Source organism: Trachurus trachurus, assembly GCF_905171665.1.
Source record: "Trachurus trachurus genome assembly, chromosome: 8".
Lineage (NCBI taxonomy): Eukaryota > Metazoa > Chordata > Actinopteri > Carangiformes > Carangidae > Trachurus > Trachurus trachurus.
In genome coordinates this window covers 7,326,500-7,345,533 of record NC_139905.1, presented here as the reverse complement: position 1 = coordinate 7,345,533, position 19,034 = coordinate 7,326,500, and the positions used below count along the sequence as shown (strand labels likewise).

The window sequence follows — 19,034 nt, the reverse complement described above, 5'->3', positions numbered from 1 at the left end:
GACTGAACGTCTGTTTGTTCCTATCTCTGCTGATATGAAACAACCCCCCACCCCCCAATTAGGCAGGTAAATTGTTACCTGTCCGAGACACGCCCACAGGTGACCACAAATCACAGACTGAAGCACAGCAGTAGACAAACTCAACAATTGAAATTTTGGATGCTGCAGATGTCTGATTGTATTTTAATCAAACAGGGTGAAATGATCCACAATCATTTTTGAAAGGATGAAGGAAACAAACACTAAAAGCATTTCAAGCAAACATTAAAATCCAAACAATGAAAATTGACTGAATCTGAGCTTTTGTTTTCTCCTCCTCTTTCTCCCATGGGTAGGCAGTACAAATAGCAATGCCTTAAACCTCTCAAAGTATATCACAGAATTCACTATTTGATGTAACATACAAGGAGTGCCACTGTAACAGTGAGATTAAAAACTAAAAACTGAGACCAAACCAAAAATTACATGCATCTATGTAAGTTTATTGTGCATGTTCCAATACTAAAGCATCTAAAGAACTTATCACTGATGGTTAAATGAAGAACAGTGTCAGTGGTGTGGATCCTCACATTAGTAAAGCTGTCTTAAAGAACATATTCTGATAATACCAGTGAATGGTGAACATGTATTACTGTAATGGAAACCTTCAGCAGGAGGTCAGAAGCAGCTCATAGTCCATGTATAATTCCAGAAAAGATGGTGACACCTAATGACACTTAATAAAACAACAAAGATAAAAGGTGTTAGAATCATCCCCACCCCTGTCAGCCATTGTTTGACGAGCTGTACCAGCATGGTGGTTTGAAATAAACATTGATGAAATGACTCATATTTCAAGAAAGGGTGCAAGACTGTCAACACTTTTTGACAATAATATTAAAGTTGTGCAATGTACTGATGCTGACAGCCAAGGTCTTTCATTGTTCTGCTGCTTTACTGTAACTGAAAAGGCTGTCCTAGCGGGATCATCCCTATGTTTCCCGGGTCCTATGTTCCCCACTTTGTATGGGACCGGGGAACATAGGTATGCTCCCGTCCTAGCAAATTGTGTTGATCGAGATTGTCTTGTGTTAGATCTTGAAGATAGACAGGTAGGTAGGTAGCTAGCTAGATAGATATACCCCTTTCCCACTGGCCAAAAAACCCGTTTAAACCCGCTAACAATCGGCTTTTGGTGGCAGTGGGAAAGGCGCACCGAGCCGCGTTGACCCGCGTCGACGCGGGTCAAACGACTCGGCAAGCGACGCGGGTTAAAATCGCCTTTAATCGGCTCGGCTCCGAACGGCTTGCAGTGGGAACGCCAGACCCGCGTCAACCCGCTAATTTACGTGATGACACTGAACGTTACGTGACGCTACGTCATCGCGCCGGTCGCGTCTCATATCACGTAGGCCTACCAAAACAAAGCTCTGCTCCGCTCTGCTCTCATCCGAGAAACATCAGAGAACACTGACCGAAAACGATAGAAAAAAAGAAAAGAAAAGAAGCGACAGTCTGTTTAACTGACGTGTTGTGCCGCCGCGGACGTCCGTCATCCGGCCGCAGCAGACTCTCTGTCCTCCGCGGTCCTGGTGCTCCAGGTCAGCCAGCCAGAGAGTCTGCCTCGGCGGACGGACACTCCGCGGCGGGCGGCTGTGGCATGACTGTGTGTGTCTGTTGCACCGCGGATGAGAGCGGGGCGACTGGTTTATGCTCTGTCTGATCCCTCAGCGGGGGGCAGACTCGGCTCACTTTGGTCAATGGGAAAGGGGCCAAATGCCGATTGTTAGCGGGTCGACCCGCGTTTAAAAAACCCGCGTCGACCCGCTAATTTTAGTGGGAAAACGGCTATAGATAGCCAGCTTCGGGAGCAGCCATTGTGGCTGTAGATATCCTGAGCTGGACAAGGAAGTCGGCTTCACTGAGGGGGAAACAGGTGTGGATTGCACGTATGCAAAAGTGAAAAGTCATGATTGAAACTTTGCAGCTTGAAGTTTGCATGTTTTCCTGCAGGTTAAAGTTGTTTCCTGTAGCTGCTGATGTGTCCAGTACAGTGAAATAATCAGATTAACTAGTTTCCTCCCAGTTGAGCTGCTTCTCATTTGACTGGAGAATTTGAATTATGAGCCTGAATGCGGCCAAATCCCTTCCTGCTGTCCATTGACTCCAATACACTTTTCTTAAGCAGTTTCTGTTTTTAACTCGCAAGGGTTTCCAAAATATTTACTCTAGAAACACTAAATCAAATCTTTCTCTTGGTTTCTGTCTTGCACAGAGAAAGATGATCATGTGTCTGTAATTAGCTCTGTCTATAATATATGACTCTTGATCTCAATGTTATGAGTTAACCAGATCATGTGCCCTTGTGGCACTTGAAAAAATTCGCCATGGTAATTTTCTAGTTTTGAGTTTTGGAAACCCAAGTATTTTGGATTTGTTGATATTATATCAAGGACAAGTAAAACTCAAGATTTGCCACAAACATTTTTATTTATTTATTTTTTTTAACCTTCACAAAAATATTTAATTAATTTGAAAAATATGTACAGCTTGTTTTCTGTTGGCTGTTGGCATTTCTCCATGGACTGAACGCCCTACTTTCATAGTCTTAACATAGAGCCTAAATCTGATTTATAATAAAACAACAAATGGACATTCACATTGAGTCATAGTTAAGTGAATGCAGTTTTAAAGGGACAGTCCAAAATTTTGGCAAATTCACCCATTGCATGTTCATTACCTTTAATTGTCGGTGCAAGCTGTTTTGAGATCGGCGGGGCAGAGACACAAGCTGCTCAGTGCAACGCAACGGAGGCTAATGGATTGTGTATTTGATGAGTTTGATGAGGAAAAACCCAGAAATACAGCGCGCCGTGTAGAGCTCATGTCTGCCCCGCCGATCGAAAAATAGCTTGCACCATCAATTAAAGGTAATGAACCGACTCCTAAGACTATAGGGATAATGGCAATAGGCGAATTTGCCAAAATGTTGAACTATCCCTTTAAGATGACATTGTCTCTCAGTTAATGGGTGTTCACATTCATTTGTTCATCATGTAAAACACTATTAACAGAAGATTCAGAGGTTTCTATGAGAAGAGGAACAGACACATAAAGAGGATAAGGAGATGGCAGGAGAAGAAGAGGGATGGGGAGTGGGTAAGAACGCCGCTGCTGGTGGTCATGGTGGGGGCAGCTGTGGTGGCGTTGGTGGCGTTGGTGGTGTCTGGAGTCAGGAACTCCCCGACTGTCTCAGACAAGAAGCTCTGGAACTCGCTCAGTTTGGTGAAGACCATCATCCTTGCTGGTGATTCACGTCCAGATGAGTTGCTGGTAAAGTTGCTGGTGGAGTTGCTGGTGGAGTTGTTTTCGAACGATAACACGGCTGCCTGGAACCAGGAGTCTCCCTGCTTACACATGAGCGGGCTGCCAGAGTCACCCTGAACAGAGATGGAAACGTTCAAGTCCAACACACTTAGGATTCTGTATTAACATGTAACATATATAAATATATATTTAAAACATCAGCCAGATAAAAATCAGATATCGTTAAGAAAAATCACATCACATGGTCTCACTTCAATGACCTTTACTCTTGTGCCGACTGCAGGACAAATTCTGGATCTTGATTTTGTGAAAAGCTGCTAAACGGACCTTTTTTCTCTTCCCAAAAAATATTTTTGAATCTGAACTCTCTGACGCTAAATGTTAAAGAGAACCCGAGGAGTTTGCTTTTGGTTATAAAAGAGTCTCATATTAATGTGGATGAATCTACGTTACCCACACTTGTTAATGGGTCCATTTTCGATAAATATATCGTTTCGTCTTTATAGTTATTTTGATATTATTATTTAGTGGTCGACTCTGTTTCCCGGCCGCTGCCCAGCGGGTCATGGGAATAACACGGCCGAATCGCCATTTATAGTCAGAACTACTACTACTACTCTTCGAACCCCCGAATTTCATTCTTGATGAATGAAAACATTCTTGGCAAGTGTTTTAGCTTTTGTCCGTCTTGCGCCGGTCCAAGAATTTCACAGTGCCCACAGAGGCTCATGGGAAATGTAGTGTGAAAACATTTCGCTTTCCAAAACTCCTTGTTGTCCCTTTAAAGGACCTACAATTTAAAGGTCTGCCAATGACAAGTGACCTAAATATTTCACACGCATTTGGCAAAGCAGTGGGGGGTAATTTCAAACCATGGCTACAAACATCTAGATAAACACAAAGACGTAGCCAGATGAATGATAATGTTAATCATAATAACAATTAGGATCATTGTTATTATTATTATTATATCACCTGTTCCAGTGTAAATACTCCGGTACAAATGCTGCCGTTTGTGGTTGTGTTCCCACAGTCAATAACTGAGGTCTGGAACTCCTGCAGAACTTGTTCCTCTGGAGTTGGAAAAATAAGGAAATTGACAATGGTGGATTAAAACCCAGACAATTCCCTTGTGGTGAGTGTTTGAATTACTGTGTCAAACTGTGTGTTATGGACTCACCGCCTCCTTGCTCGGCGTTCCAGCCGGCCACCCAGCACGTAGTGCCAACGCTGAAGGTTTGCCCGTTGTCCATGCAGATGGGCCGGATGTAGTCAGAGAGGTTGGGTTTGGTTTCCAGGTGCAGCACGGCGACGTTAGACCCGTTCAGGCTGCTCATAGTGATATTCGTCACGTTCATTGTCACCTCAAAGGAATTGGTTCCGTTCTGTCTCAGTCGGCCCAGGATGACAGTCCAGTTGGATGGTGAAGGTGTACTGCTGTAGACAGAATGAATGCAAAACTTTAAAGGGATAGTTCAACATTTTGGCAAATTGGCCCATTGCCATAATCCCTATAGTCATAGCAGTAGGTTTGTTACCTTTAAATGTCGGTGCAAGCTATTTTTAGAACGGCGGAGCAGAGCCGCGAGCTGCTCACAGCTACGCTATGGAGGCTAATGGGATTTCTTGGTTTCACTCATCAAACTCATCAAATACACAATCCAACAACTAAAACTAAAACGCTCTGGTGGACAAGTTGTGACCTGCATTTGCCTCGAAAACAACTCTGTCTCGTATCGTTCTGTTATTATCTCATAGCGTGGTGAATGTGCAGGTCACAACTTTTCCACCACAGTGTTTTGGAGTTGTTGGATTGTGTATTTGATGAGTTTGATGAGGGAAAGCAAGAAATCCCATTAGCCTCTGTAGTGTAGCTGTGAGCAGCTCGCGGCTCTGCTCCGCCGTTCTAAAAATAGCTTGCACCGACAATTAAAGGTAACAAACCTACTTCTGTGACTATAGGGATTATGGCAATGGGCCGATTTGCCAAAATGTTGAACTATCCCTTTAAAACACTGGGTTGGTGTAAAACAAAGACCGAACTTCGGGCTGATACTGCCATATTTTCTTATCGTTAACCATTTCCAACCCAAGCTCACAACTTTCGTCCCCCTGACCTCCCTCCTCCGTCTGTAGCTCTCAGCCCGTTGGTTCCAAATCCCGTCGTGTCACTCAGGTGTCTCACCTGGGAAAACAGTTGGCGTTGGTTAGCACAGCGTCCTCGGACACCAGCGTCCCGCCACACATGTGAGTTCCATTCATCTGTACGCTCGCCATCCACGGCCACATGCCAGCTGAGGCCACGGAGCTTCCCCCAGAAATACGTGAGTTCAACTGAGCCTGGCCACAGAACACAGCTGGAGAGAGGAAACAACAGAGAGACAGAGGGGGTTGGGGGTGGGTTACCTTAAAATAAAACCACTGTCATTACAAACACAGGCTGTTTAGTCACACAAATGTAATGTGTGTAATACTCATAATGGACATCAGATGGCAAATGCATCACCATGCTGTTTTAAAAGCCTCCATGTTTCCCACTAGGTGAGTTGACAGCTTTTGGTGTGTAAAGGGAAAAAGTGTGAAGATACTATGCTAACTATGCTATCGTTAGCGCTGTAAAAATAGTACAGCTTCCAACCGAAACAGCTTCTTTAAAGGGATAGTTCAACATTTTGGCAAATTGGCCCATTGCCATAATCCCTATAGTCATAGCAGTAGGTTTGTTACCTTTAATTGTCGGTGCAAGCTGTTTTTAGAATGGCGGAGCAGAGCTGTGAGCTGCTCAGAGCTACGCTACGGAGGCTAATGGGATTTCTTGGTTTCCCTCATCAAACTCATCATTCATCACACTATGAGATAATAACACAACATTACGAGACAGTTGTTTTAGAGGTAAATTCATGCAAAACCGCTGATGCGCGTTCCTGTTGGGGGCAGTTTTTCAGCAGCAGTCTCTGCATTTACCTCGAAAACAACTCCGTCTGGTAACATTGTGTTATTATCTCATAGCGTGGTGAATGTGCAGGTCACAACTTGTCCACCAGAGCGTTTTGGAGTTGTTGGATTGTGTTTTTGATGAGTTTGATGAGGGAAACCAAGAAATCCCATTAGCCTCCGTAGCGTAGTTCTAAAAATAGCTTGCACCGACAATTAAAGGGACAACGAGGAGTTTCTATTTGGTTATAAAAAAAGTCTCACGTTAATGTGGATGAATCTCCGCTACCCACACTTGTTAATGGGCCCATTTTCGATAAATATATAGTTTTGTCTCTATCGTTATTTTGTTATTATTAGTGGTGGCGGAAATGCTGGTCGAGCCGACCAGAGTTTCCTTACTTTCGGTTTCGTGGCGAGTCATGAGAATAATGCCGCCGAAACGCCGTTTATGGTCGGAACTACGACGGTATGTGAACCTCTTTGAACCTCTGACTTTAATTATTGATTAATGAAAACATGAGTCTGTCTTGCGCCGGTCAAAGAATTTTACGGTGTGCGCGGAGGCTCATAAATGTAGTGTGAAAACGCTTCGCTTTTCCAAAACTCCTCGTTGTCCCTTTAAAGGTAACAAACCTACTGCTATGTCTATAGGGATTATGACAATGGGCCAATTTGCCAAAATGTTGAACTATCCCTTTAACCTTTAGAAACAAGGGGAGCTAGACTTTATATGAATGAGAATTTAAATCTGTGAAAGAATAAATACATTTTTATTAAATGAAAACTGAATGTCTGTTTTTGCAGAGTGTGGAGACTCACGTGCAGCAGCTGTGGTTACTGGAGGGGCTGGGGTTGTAGGTGGGGGCAGGCCTGTACAGGTGACGCTCTGGTCACTGTCAGTCCCAGTGGATGTGAAGGTGAGGAAGCCCGGCTTGTTGCTGGCGATTTGGCTGTTGATCCAGCTCTGATAGCGAGACACTCTGGCATAGACTCCTGGGATATTAGGCAGGGCACAACCAATTCCAAAACTCACGATTCCCGCTTGGATCCAGCGGCCGTTCTGCTTACTCACCATCGGCCCGCCAGAGTCGCCCTGAGACGAGAGGAACATTTAGGAGCTGGGAATCTATAGCTACATGAAGTAATATCTGAGATAAACACTGACGGTAAAATGATCACCTGGCAGGAGTCCTTCCCTCCTTCACTTAACCCGGCACATATCATGTTCCCTGTGATTGTACCCACTTCGTAGTTACAGTTACACTGTCTGTTCCCCACAACTGGCACCTGCACCTCCATCAGGTTCTGTGGTGACGGAAGTGGAACTAAGGAGACACAGACTCAGGTTAAATACTGTAAATGTGGTGAAATACACTCTCAGGGTTCCTACAGCTTAAGCCAAGTTAAATTTAAGACTTTTTAAGACTTTTTTAAAGCCACTTGAAATGAAATTTAAGACCGACTTCATAATAAACACAAATGCAGAAAAAAGAAGAAAAAAAACACCACATCAATTACATAGGGTCAGGGACAATTTTACCCACTTTCCTATATGATCCAAGGTAAAGTGACTGCTACATGAACATTGGATTGTGTCTCTTTCCAGCTGTCCTTTCAAAATAAATGCATAAAAAGTCCGAAAAAAAAAAAAAAAAAAAAACACTGACTCGGGAGCTGGTGGCGGTGAGAGATTTAGCGTTGACGGCCGCCACTAACTTCTCTATGTCGGAATGTTACCAATTATTTTGAGATTTGAGACTAATTACAACCATAAAATCCCACTTACCAAGTGTTAACATTTTTAAGACCTTTGAAAAATTGATTTAAGACATTTTAATGTCAATTAAGGCCTTGTTTTTAGATTAATGAATTCAATGCCTTTTAAGACTTTTTAAGGACCCGTAAGAACCCTGACTCTCTCACAAAATGGGTCAACATCACTTCAGAAGCTAGCAAGAAACTATAGATACAAGTAAATATAGAATATAAAATATTGATCTTCTGCTGTTTAAGTTGCTTGTCTTGAGGTTTGTGAAATGAAATCAACAAATGTTCCTGGGAACATTAAAACTCCTTAGATAAACAAACCTCTTTGATTTTAAAGATGGCCTGAGGAAACCACCAGTGACACTATGGAGGAGTGTTTTCACAGGTGAGTCACTTTGTGTCATGCACACACAAGATGCCAATCATAAACAAATCTATGGGTCCATGTGCTAAAGTTTTATGCTATTCTGTGACTCAACACATGGTGACGCTAATTCAAAAAAAAAAAACTCACCACCAGATCCAATGGTGCCCCAACCAGTGATCCACGAGTCAGTGCTTGCAAAGAAGATGCTGTCCGAGGCCGCCAGGCAGATGGGCCGGATGAAGTCGGTGAAAGAGACCGCCGAGGAGAGCTTTAGGAGGGCGATGTCGTTGTCACTAGTTGATGGATTGTAATCAGGATGGAGAATGGTCTGTGACACTGAACGAGAAACCTCGTTGGGGTTGGAGCCCTCTTGACTTTGGCGTCCCAGAATCACAGTCGGGTTTCGTATTCTGAGGTGATGAGAAGAGTTGTTGCATGTTAGTAGACACAAATATTGTATGGAGCCTAGGAAGACGGTTAATGTGTATCCTCAAAATATAAATTAAAGCAGAAGTAAGCGGAATGTTTGTGTTAATATAAGTCTTAAATAGTTGTATCTTCCGACAGCAATCACTTATATCGAGTGTTTGGTCCGGAACACAGGTCTGTCAGTCACTCTGCTCTGCCGTAAACCGAGGAGAAAACTTTCCTTGTATCCTACAACCTTTATCCAATGAGGAGAGAGAACGGCATAAAGGGGCGGCCCTCTCTGTGTGTGCAGCCAAGGGATGCGCGTGAATGTGGTGACGTAGGGACAAGGGCGGGGACGGCTAACTCCATCGGCTGACAGGAAGTTAGCCAAAACGACCGGATCGCTTACTTCTGCTTTAAATATTTTCTCAATTTACTTATTAGGGTCCGGGCAGCGCAGCTGACAGGACACTATTGTATTCCTAGGAATTCTTCTTCTTCTTCTTCTTCTTCTTCTTTCTTTCTTTCTTCTTCCAAGGAAGTCATACTTCCCATGGGCGAAAACTCACCAAACTTTGCACAAAGGTTCAGTCCCATGCCAGATTCACTCAACTCCAAGGACATGTGCCCCCCCCTCCTAGGGGGGGCACAATAAGCGTTTAAATTTAAAAACTTTAAAAATTCCTACCAAACCAACGGTAGATGCTACAGTGTTGAAACTTCACCACAATGTAGCCTCAATACTGCTGAAACTTTTGTCCACTTAAACTTATTACAAATTATGAAGTCCATCACTCTGTTTTTTTCAATAACTGTAAAACTTTTAAAATGTATCTCCTCCCACAATTTTTGCTCAATTGTCACCAAACTTGCTACAGAGCATCTCCAGACCGTCCTCCACAAAACTTGTTTCTCGGATTTTTGATTAAGCAAAAATTGAGCCTACAGTGCATGAAAACGTTTGACTGTAAACAGTACTGTAAACATATACCATCAAATTCTTGATAAATACATTTTCAATCTTCCTGAAAAAAAATGACAATATTCTGGAGTCATGGTTGATGAAGTTTAGCAAATATCAGAATTTTATCTCATAAACTGAATTTTTGAGAACATTTTGAATTCTGCTCTCATGGGAACAACTGCAGTCAATGTGAGTGTGGAATTTATAAACATCATATTTTCTCTTATGAAGCAAAACACTTATCATTAAAAACAAATCACCAACATTTCCATGCTGTCTAGATGCAATTTATGTATTATCATATTTTTGTTTAGATGACTGAATTTCTGAAATTTTGACCATTTCATCACAACAGCTGCCCGGGCACTGACTCACTTGAGTGGATAAATGAAGCTACACAGCAGGTCTCACTACCAGCCAATTAGCTCAGCAAGTTAGGAGCTGGTTCTTGGTGTCAGAGATTGTGAGTTCGAGACCCAGCCAGGGTGATGATGATGATGATGACAGATCAAAGTGTCATATCTCCTCAAGCTATTTTACTGTCTAAATGCAATTTATGTATTAACAGATTTTTGTTTAGATAATAGAATTTCTGACTTTCTTAAATCTGTCTTGACAACAGCTGCCCGGGCACTGACTCACCTGAGTGGATAAATGAAGCTACACAGCAGGTCTCACTACCAGTCAATTAGCTCAGTAAGTTAGGAGCTGGTTCTTGGTGTCAGAGGTTGTGAGTTCAAGACCCAGCCAGGGTGATGATGATGATGATCAAAATGTCAGTTGTCCTCAGCATGAAACACAAGACAATTGTCCTAATGGTGGCATCACAGCAAGCCTCTAAATTTAAAAATTCAAATAGCTTGGACTGGACCACGTGCGAAGGCTCCTAACATCTTAGACTCATAGTAGATGTTTGACAAATACATATCATTATTTTACCTCAAAAACTGATTTTTCTTTTTACTCTTATATTTTTGTCTAAATAACTGGATTTTTTTATTATGTAATATAATTCTGTAGGTCTGATCTAATTAGGGTCCGGGCAGCGCAGCTGACAGGACACTATTGTATTCATAGGAATTCTTCTTCTTCTTCTTCTTCTTCTTCTTCTTTCTTTCTTTCTTCTTCCAAGGAAGTCATACTTCCCATGGGCGAAAACTCACCAAACTTTGCACAAAGGTTCAGTCCCATGCCAGATTCACTCAACTCCAAGGACATGTGCCCCCCCCTCCTAGGGGGGGCACAATAAGCGTTTAAATTTAAAAACTTTAAAAATTCCTACCAAACCAACGGTAGATGCTACAGTGTTGAAACTTCACCACAATGTAGCCTCAATACTGCTGAAACTTTTGTCCACTTAAACTTATTACAAATTATGAAGTCCATCACTCTGTTTTTTTCAATAACTGTAAAACTTTTAAAATGTATCTCCTCCCACAATTTTTGCTCAATTGACACCAAACTTGCTACAGAGCATCTCCAGACCGTCCTCCACAAAACTTGTTTCTCGGATTTTTGATTAAGCAAAAATTGAGCCTACAGTGCATGAAAACGTTTGACTGCAAACAGTACTGTAAACATATACCATCAAATTCTTGATAAATACATTTTCAATCTTCCTGAAAAAAATGACAATATTCTGGAGTCATGGTTGATGAAGTTTGGCAAATATCAGAATTTTAACTCAAAAACTGAATTTTTGAGAATATTTTGAATTCTGCTCTCATGGGAACAACTGCAGTCAATGTGAGAGTGGAATTTATAAACATCAGATTTTCTCTTATGAAGCAAAACACTTATCATTAAAAACAAATCACCAACATTTCCATGCTGTCAAGATGCAATTTATGTATTATCAGATTTTTGTTTAGATGACTGAATTATTGACATTTTGACCATTTCATCACAACAGCTGCCCGGGCACTGGCTCACCTGAGTGGATAAATGAAGCTACACAGGAGGTCTCAATACCAGCCAATTAGCTCAGCGAGTTAGGAGCTGGTTCTTGGTGTCAGAGGTTGTGAGTTCGAGACCCAGCAAGGCTGATGGTGATGATGACAGATCAAAATGTCAGTTGACCTCAATATGAAACACAAGACAATTGTCCTAATGGTGGCATCACAGCAAGCCTCTAAATTAAAAACAAACAAACAAATAGCTTGGACTGGTCCATGTGTGAAGGCTCTTAACATCTTAGACTCATAGTAGATGTTTGACAAATATCATTATTTTACCTCAAAAACTGATTTTTCTTTTTACTGTGGTTTCAAATCTGCCTACACGACAGTGAATGGCTTACTCAATTTGTGAAGCCACTGTTGATCTGCCACTTGTCAATTAGCTCAGTGCGATAGACAATGGTCTTTGGTTCCCGAGGTTGTGGGTTCAATCCTCAACTGATGCAAATTGAACATTATAAGGTCAACTGTCTTGTCTTCCTATTCTCCTGTTTGTTGCTCAGAATTGCCGAAATTTGCCCAAAAGTAGCCCGGACCCGACCCATCGCTGCGCAGCAGCTATAATATTTGATATACTTTTTGATTACCTCACAAACTAACATTTTGTGCATTTTGTTATGCAAATATTATTGACCTCAGTTTTATGAGCTGAAACACATGTAATTATAATAGTTGTTTTGTTTTCTCTTAAACAGTGAAATGTCTTCTCATGGTATGTAGAAATGTAAAAGACAACAGGAAATTGTGTATTAACAGCTAACACCTGATGTCTATCCCAATCTCAGTCCAGATTAACTAAAAAAAACACTGTGGATTAAACATCCACAGGGTTAATTTGAGGATAATTATCAGTTGGATGACAGGCTTCCTTGTTGAGGGAGATACAAGTCTTAATTCTGTAAGTACAGTAATCTTAGTACATTTTGCAGCAACGTAGACTCATTAGAAAACAACTGTAAATTCAAACATTTCAAATCGAGCAGTTACAGAGCAAAACGATGATTCATGTGGTGCAATACTGTGACAGTGTTCACTGTCTTTTAGCTCAGTGTTTGTTCTCCACCAGTTCCTGAAGGAAACAGCTGCTCCACTATGTTCAACAGCAGGGAGACGACTACAGCCTCAGGTACAATTAAGATTTTCTCTGAACTTCTCAGACTGTTAGAGGCCTAAATAAAGAACTGAGAAGTTGGACAATATTTTTCTTCTTGAACGCCCCCCACCCATGTTGTGTTTCGGTGCAGCTCTACCCTCAGTACTCACTCTGAGACGCAGTGAGCAGCCGTCAGCACCCATCCGTTGTTGATGAGGGATCCTCCACAGAAGTGGCCTAAAGACTGCAGACTGACCTGCCAGGGCCAGCTGCCCGCAGAGGCCGCCTGTCCTCCAACAATCCTGCTGTTGAGTGGAGCAATACCACACACTGCGGAGAGACATGAAAACACACTGTGAGTGTAACGGAGGGTCCGGGTGCACTCACTCACCCATAAAGGACGTGCAAACCCGACTGCTAAGCGGTCATTGACCTCTTGGCACAACGGTTTGCATCATCACCTGCCGTGCGGGACCTGGGGCAGTCCGTACCAAAACACAACGCAGAGGGCCAGATAACATCGGCTACAGTGGTGCTGTGACCCGGATGCCCTGGGTGGAGTGAGTTCAGCAGGGGTGAGTGTAACGGAGGGTCCGGGTGCACTCACTCACCCATAAAGGACGTGCAAACCCAACTGCTAAGCGGTCATTGACCTCTTGGCACAACGGTTTGCGTCATCGCAGTCCGTACCGCACACAACGCAGAGGGCCAGATTAACATCGGCTACAGTACATGAGCAACACTTGCCCTGCCCGACCACTGCAGCATTGTAAACCATTGTGGATTATAGATTGGATTAAAAGAAAAACTAATCTCATCTTTTATCTAACGGTTGAATTGCTTTAATTTCAAAATTGCCAAGAGTTTAGTTTAAAGCAGCTAACAGAGTTAGCATTAGCATAAACGCTGTTTAGCCTACTACTGGTCTTGGCAGCCATTGTTACAACTATAATACAAAAGGGTTAAAATACGTCTTCTCACAAAACATGAGGGTCACTCTCCACCTCTGTAGACAGCTTTTGGTGTGTAAAGGATGAATTTTGAAGATACTGCTAATTATGCTATTGTTTGCTAGCCTGTGTAAAAAGAGCCAAATCTTCGACAGAAACAGCTTCTTTGACCTTTAGAAACAAGTGGAGCTAGAATTTATATAAAATGAGAATCAAAATCTGCGAAAGAATGAATTTAGATTTTGACTTACCCTCACTTATGTCGTCTTGAGGGGCTATGGTTTCTGGAGTGGGTTCGGTTTCTGGAGGGGCTGTGGTGCTTCCACAGGTGAAGTTCTGGTCAGTGTCAGTCCCATTGGATGTGAAGGTGAGGAAGCCCGGCTGCTTGGTGGTGATTGTGCTGTTGATCCAGCTCTGATACTGGGACACTCTGGCGTAGACTCCTGGGAAATTAGGCAGGGCACAACCAAGTCCAAAACTCACGATTCCCGCTTGGATCCAGCGGCCGTTCTGCTTACTCACCATCGGCCCGCCAGAGTCGCCCTGAGACGAGAGGAACATTTAGGAGCTGGGAATCTATAGCTACATGAACTTAAATCTGAGATAAACACTGACGGTAAAATGATCACCTGGCAGGAGTCCTTCCCTCCTTCACTTAACCCGGCACATATCATGTTCCCTGTGATTGTACCCGCTCCGTAGTTACAGTTACACTGTTTGTTCCCCACAACTGGCACCTGCACCTCCATCAGGTTCTGTGGTGACGGAAGTGGAACTAAGGAGACACAGACTCAGGTTAAACTTGTTGTGAAATACACTCTCTCACAAAATGGTTCAACATCCACATCACTTCAGAAGCTAGCAAGAAACTTTACAAGTAAATATAGAATATAAAATATTGATCTTCTGCTGTTTAAAGGCATAGTTCAACATTTTGGCAAATTGGCCCATTGCCATAGTCCCTATATAGTCATAGCAGTAGGTTTGTTACCTTTATTTGTCGGTGCAAGCTATTTTTAGAACGGCGGAGCAGAGCCACAAGCTGCTGATAGCTACGCTACGTGGGAAACCAAGAAATCCCATGAGCCTCCGTAGCGTAGCTCTGAGCAGCCGCCATTCTAAAAATAGCTTGCACCGAGAAATAAAGAACCTACTGCTATGACTATAGGGATTATGACAATGGGCAAATTTGCCAAAATGTTGAACTATCCCTTTAGGTTGCTTGTCATTCCTGGGAACATTAAAACTCTTTAGATAAACAAACCTCTTTGATTTTCAAGATGCCCTGAGGAAACCACCAGTGACACTATGGAGGAGTGTTTTCACAGGTGAGTCACCATTTAATAAGATGCTGCTAATCATAAACAAATCTATGGGTGCATATGCTAAAAAGTTTCATGCTATTCTGTGACTCAACACATGGTGGCACTAATTAAAAAAAAAAGAAAATGTAGAGATGAAGCAACAAAGGCAACTTCTAGCAACCAAACACAGTGACTCACCACCAGATCCAATGGTGCCCCAACCAGTGATCCATGAGTCAGTGCCTGCAAAGAAGTTGCTGTCCGAGGCCGCCAGGCAGATGGGCCGGATGAAGTTGGTGAAATTGACAGATGCGTTGAGCTTCAGGAGGGCGATATCATTGTTAATAGTTGTTGGATTGTAATCAGGATGGACCATGGTCTGTGACACTGAACGAGAAACCTCGTTGGGGTTGGAGCCCTCTTGACTTTGGCGTCCCAGAATCACAGTCTGTGGTGAAGCGCTGAGGTGATGAGAAGAGTTGTTGCATGTTAGTAGACACAAGGATTGTATGGAGCCTAGGAAGACATGGTTAATGTGTATCCTCGAAACAGTTTTATGAACTGAAAAAGATGTATTTAATATAAAAGTTATTTTGTTTTCTCTTTAAGAAGTGAACAGTATATTCAATAAATGTAAAAGATGACAGTTTGGCCACAGGCTTCATTAATGGTTGAGGGGGATACAAGTCTTAATTCTGTACAGTAAGTTTAGTACTGCGTAGTGGAACAGTACTTTTCTTCTTGAATGCCCCACTCCCCTGATTTATCCTGTTTTGTTGCAGCTCTACCCTCAGTACTCACTCTGCGACGCAGTGAGCAGCCGTCAGCACCCATTCGTTGTTGATGAGGGATCCTCCACAGAAGTGGCTAGAGCTCTGCAGGCTGACCTGCCAGGGCCAGCTGCCCGCAGTGGCCGCCTGTCCTCCAACAATCTTGCTGTTGAGTGGAGCAATACCACACACTGAGGAGAGACATGAAAACACACAGTGAGCAACACTTGCCCTGCCCGACCCTTGTAACATTGTAAACCATTATGGATTGGATTAAAAGCAAAACTAATCTCATTTTGTTAATTGTCTAAAGGTTTAATTGCTTTTAAATCTAAATTGTCTTTAGTTTATTTTAAAGCAGCTAACAGAGTTAGCATTAGCCTAAACGCTGTTTATTGATCTTGGCAAAAGTTTAGCCATTGTTAACATCATGAAAGGGTTAAAATACGTCTTCTCTCAAAACATGAGGGTCACTCTCCACCTCTGTAGACAGCTTTTGTTTTGTAAAGGTATAAAGTTTAAAGATACTATGCCAACTACCGTTAGCTATGTAAAAATAGTAGCCCATAATGGACTAAGCCACATTACTCTTAGGATGATGTGTTAGGGTTGAAACCTGGTTGAAACTGACATATTCATCTTGACACACTGAGGAGAGACATGAAAACACACTTGCCCTGCCGAACCCTTGTAGCATTGTAAACCATTATGAAATGAAATGAATCTCATTTCATAAATTGTCCAAAAAAATCCATATTGTCCCTAGTCTGAGGTTCTTTGCACTGCTCTCCTCTGCTCTTCCCTCCAAGTGGCCAGCTAACCCTAACCCTAACCCTGCTGCTTTAAAGGACAAGCACCAACCAGACATAAGGTCTGTTTGTGTTTACAGCACTGGGCCTAGTAAGCTTACTTTGTACTACACCGTTGGACTAAGCATAGGACTTTTCAGCTGTGCCAATGTACATATTGATTTAATTCAAAGTAATTGGAGCTTTGTCGTTTTGGCTCCTCGTAGTCAGATACCTTCTGATTTGGCGTTAAAAAAAAACAACTTACCATCAGACTGTGAGTGAGACTCTGAAAAGTAGAAAGAGAAAGATTCTTGAAACAACAATTCTGTGTCTTGTGTTTACACCACATAGATGTGAATTTTTTTTCCCCGTCTTTCAAAGTTTTGAACAGACAGACTGCAGATGGCATCAATGCAATCGATAAATAAATAGGTATGATTACATACAGTAATGGTATTTTGCAATGGTTCAAATATTGGCCATATAGTGCCCATGTTAAAACTCAGAAAACAAAACAAACAAGAACAAGAAAGAGAGAGAAAAAAAGATGTGCATATATGCATATATGCAAGCCGGATACACATGTGTCGAATATACTGTATGTGTATAGGCTACCTGCATATACACTAATCTATAAAGCTGAAAGCTAAGTCCAGTTGACCTGATTCAATTGCCTAGAGATGCTTACTTTGGAAATGGACAAATGAGAATTAACACAGACTAATCTATATAGGTTTCAAAGTTTGCTCGACATTATTTTTCCTTACCTGGTGTCAGGAGAGTCAGCAGAGTTGCCGCACACATCACTTTGTAGAGAGCCATAACTAAAAGTCCATATATTGTCATCTGCACTGATATAAGTACCCTTCGTCTCTCCTCCCTCTCTATAAACTCGGAACAGATCTGCTCAAGGTGGTGGAACAGGTCTGCTCCGGGCTTCTGTTAGTCATAGGTCACATCCCCTATACACCTTCATTCAGGTATGGTACATTATAGATGTCCTCACTCATGGTGTCTGATCAGGTCTGCCAACAACACATAATGGACATGATGTCTTCTTGTCATGAGGCATGTTTAGTGTTCAACTTATAATTATATAATAATAATAGCGCCATGCTGCAGGAGTGCATCTTGTGCGTGTCGCCTTTTTGATGGTGTGACTTTCTAGTGTCACATACTAACAATAAATAATTATAACTTAAGCACTTTTAAAAATAAAGTTGAGTCTGTCGTCCGTCTCTCTAAAACACCTGTGATTCAGCCTGCCCTCAGTGTCAAGGTGATTTTATCTGCTTAGTTTTTTCCTAAGTGAGATTCAGTTGGAATATACCTGTAAAATTTAGGCTTACAACTTAAATGGTTCAATGTCATTCATTGTCGTGAATACAAATTTGTACTCAGGTCCCAGTACAACAGTCAAGGTGAAAAGTAAACAGATGTAAAAATAGGCACAATCTAAAAACATACAATCCTGAAACTAATGTCCAGAAGATGATAGTGGATAGCAGCAGAGCAATAAAGTCCGTGTAGGTATGTGAAGTGCAATATGTAATACATATGGGCTTATTGTGACAAAACGGTAGCTCCTATCAGAAGAAGAAGCAGACCATGAGTGTCCAGAGGCCTGAATATATGTTTCCAGAATAAATATTTGGGAAGCTTTTTGCGGGACAGAAAAGAAACAGTCAATTCTGCTTTTCTCTGGAAATTGGTTTCAAATTATGTATTGGAGTCAAAGGGCAGCTGGATGGGACCGGCGTCAATAAGAAGCTTGTAGTACAAATTCTATAAGTGTCTCTGCTTTTTTAAGCACATTGTGAGAAAGATGATAAGTTTGTCTACAACTGTGTAAAAATGAGGGCACCCATACCTTACCCTCCTCTGTTGCTCACCCTGAGGTTTCTCCGATTTTTCCCTGTTAAAAGGGTTTTCCATGGAGTTTTTCCTCAGGCGATGTGAGGGTCTAAGGGCAGAGGATGTTGTTGTGATGCCATATAAAGCCCTTTGAGACAAACTGTTTGTAAAAACGGGCTATACAAATACAATTCCCTTGCCTTGCCTTACCACTCTAGCCTGAAGGCTCCTTGCAATACAGACCCATCCTGGTAATTTCGTGGTGTCCAGCTCAGAGGTCAGCAGTTTTTCAGGTGATGATGAGTAGGCTATATTGATCTTCCAGATGCCTTCACATGCAAGACAATACCCGAAGGTGAAGAAAACATAAACCACAACAACAGGATCTTGAAAGCTGGCCTTAGCCTACCTTAAATCTCAGTGGCCAGTCTGGAGAACTTGGCGTTTCAACTGTTTTTCAGCTGGATTTCCCAGAGGGAGGGAGCCATGATGAAGTGGACATGTTTATAGAGGACCACCAGTTTATGGACAGAAAACACAGGTCCACACAGTCAACCAATAC

The 19,034-nt window shown here is 42.3% G+C and overlaps 1 protein-coding gene across 1 annotated transcript; it reads right to left on the bottom strand.

Annotated features, from left to right (window-relative positions):
- Positions 1-3,068: 3,068 nt before the first annotated feature.
- On the bottom strand, positions 3,069-17,440 carry LOC310989819 (transmembrane protease serine 9-like; the record flags this gene model as incomplete). Its single annotated transcript, XM_083976970.1, has 13 exons — positions 3,069-3,419; positions 4,282-4,379; positions 4,487-4,743; positions 5,492-5,663; positions 7,063-7,336; positions 7,423-7,568; positions 8,525-8,787; positions 12,974-13,133; positions 14,005-14,296; positions 14,383-14,528; positions 15,256-15,518; positions 15,859-16,018; positions 17,386-17,440. 13 exons carry the CDS (start codon positions 17,438-17,440, stop codon positions 3,069-3,071), a joined length of 2,637 nt encoding a protein of 878 aa, XP_083833096.1.
- Positions 17,441-19,034: the final 1,594 nt, after the last annotated feature.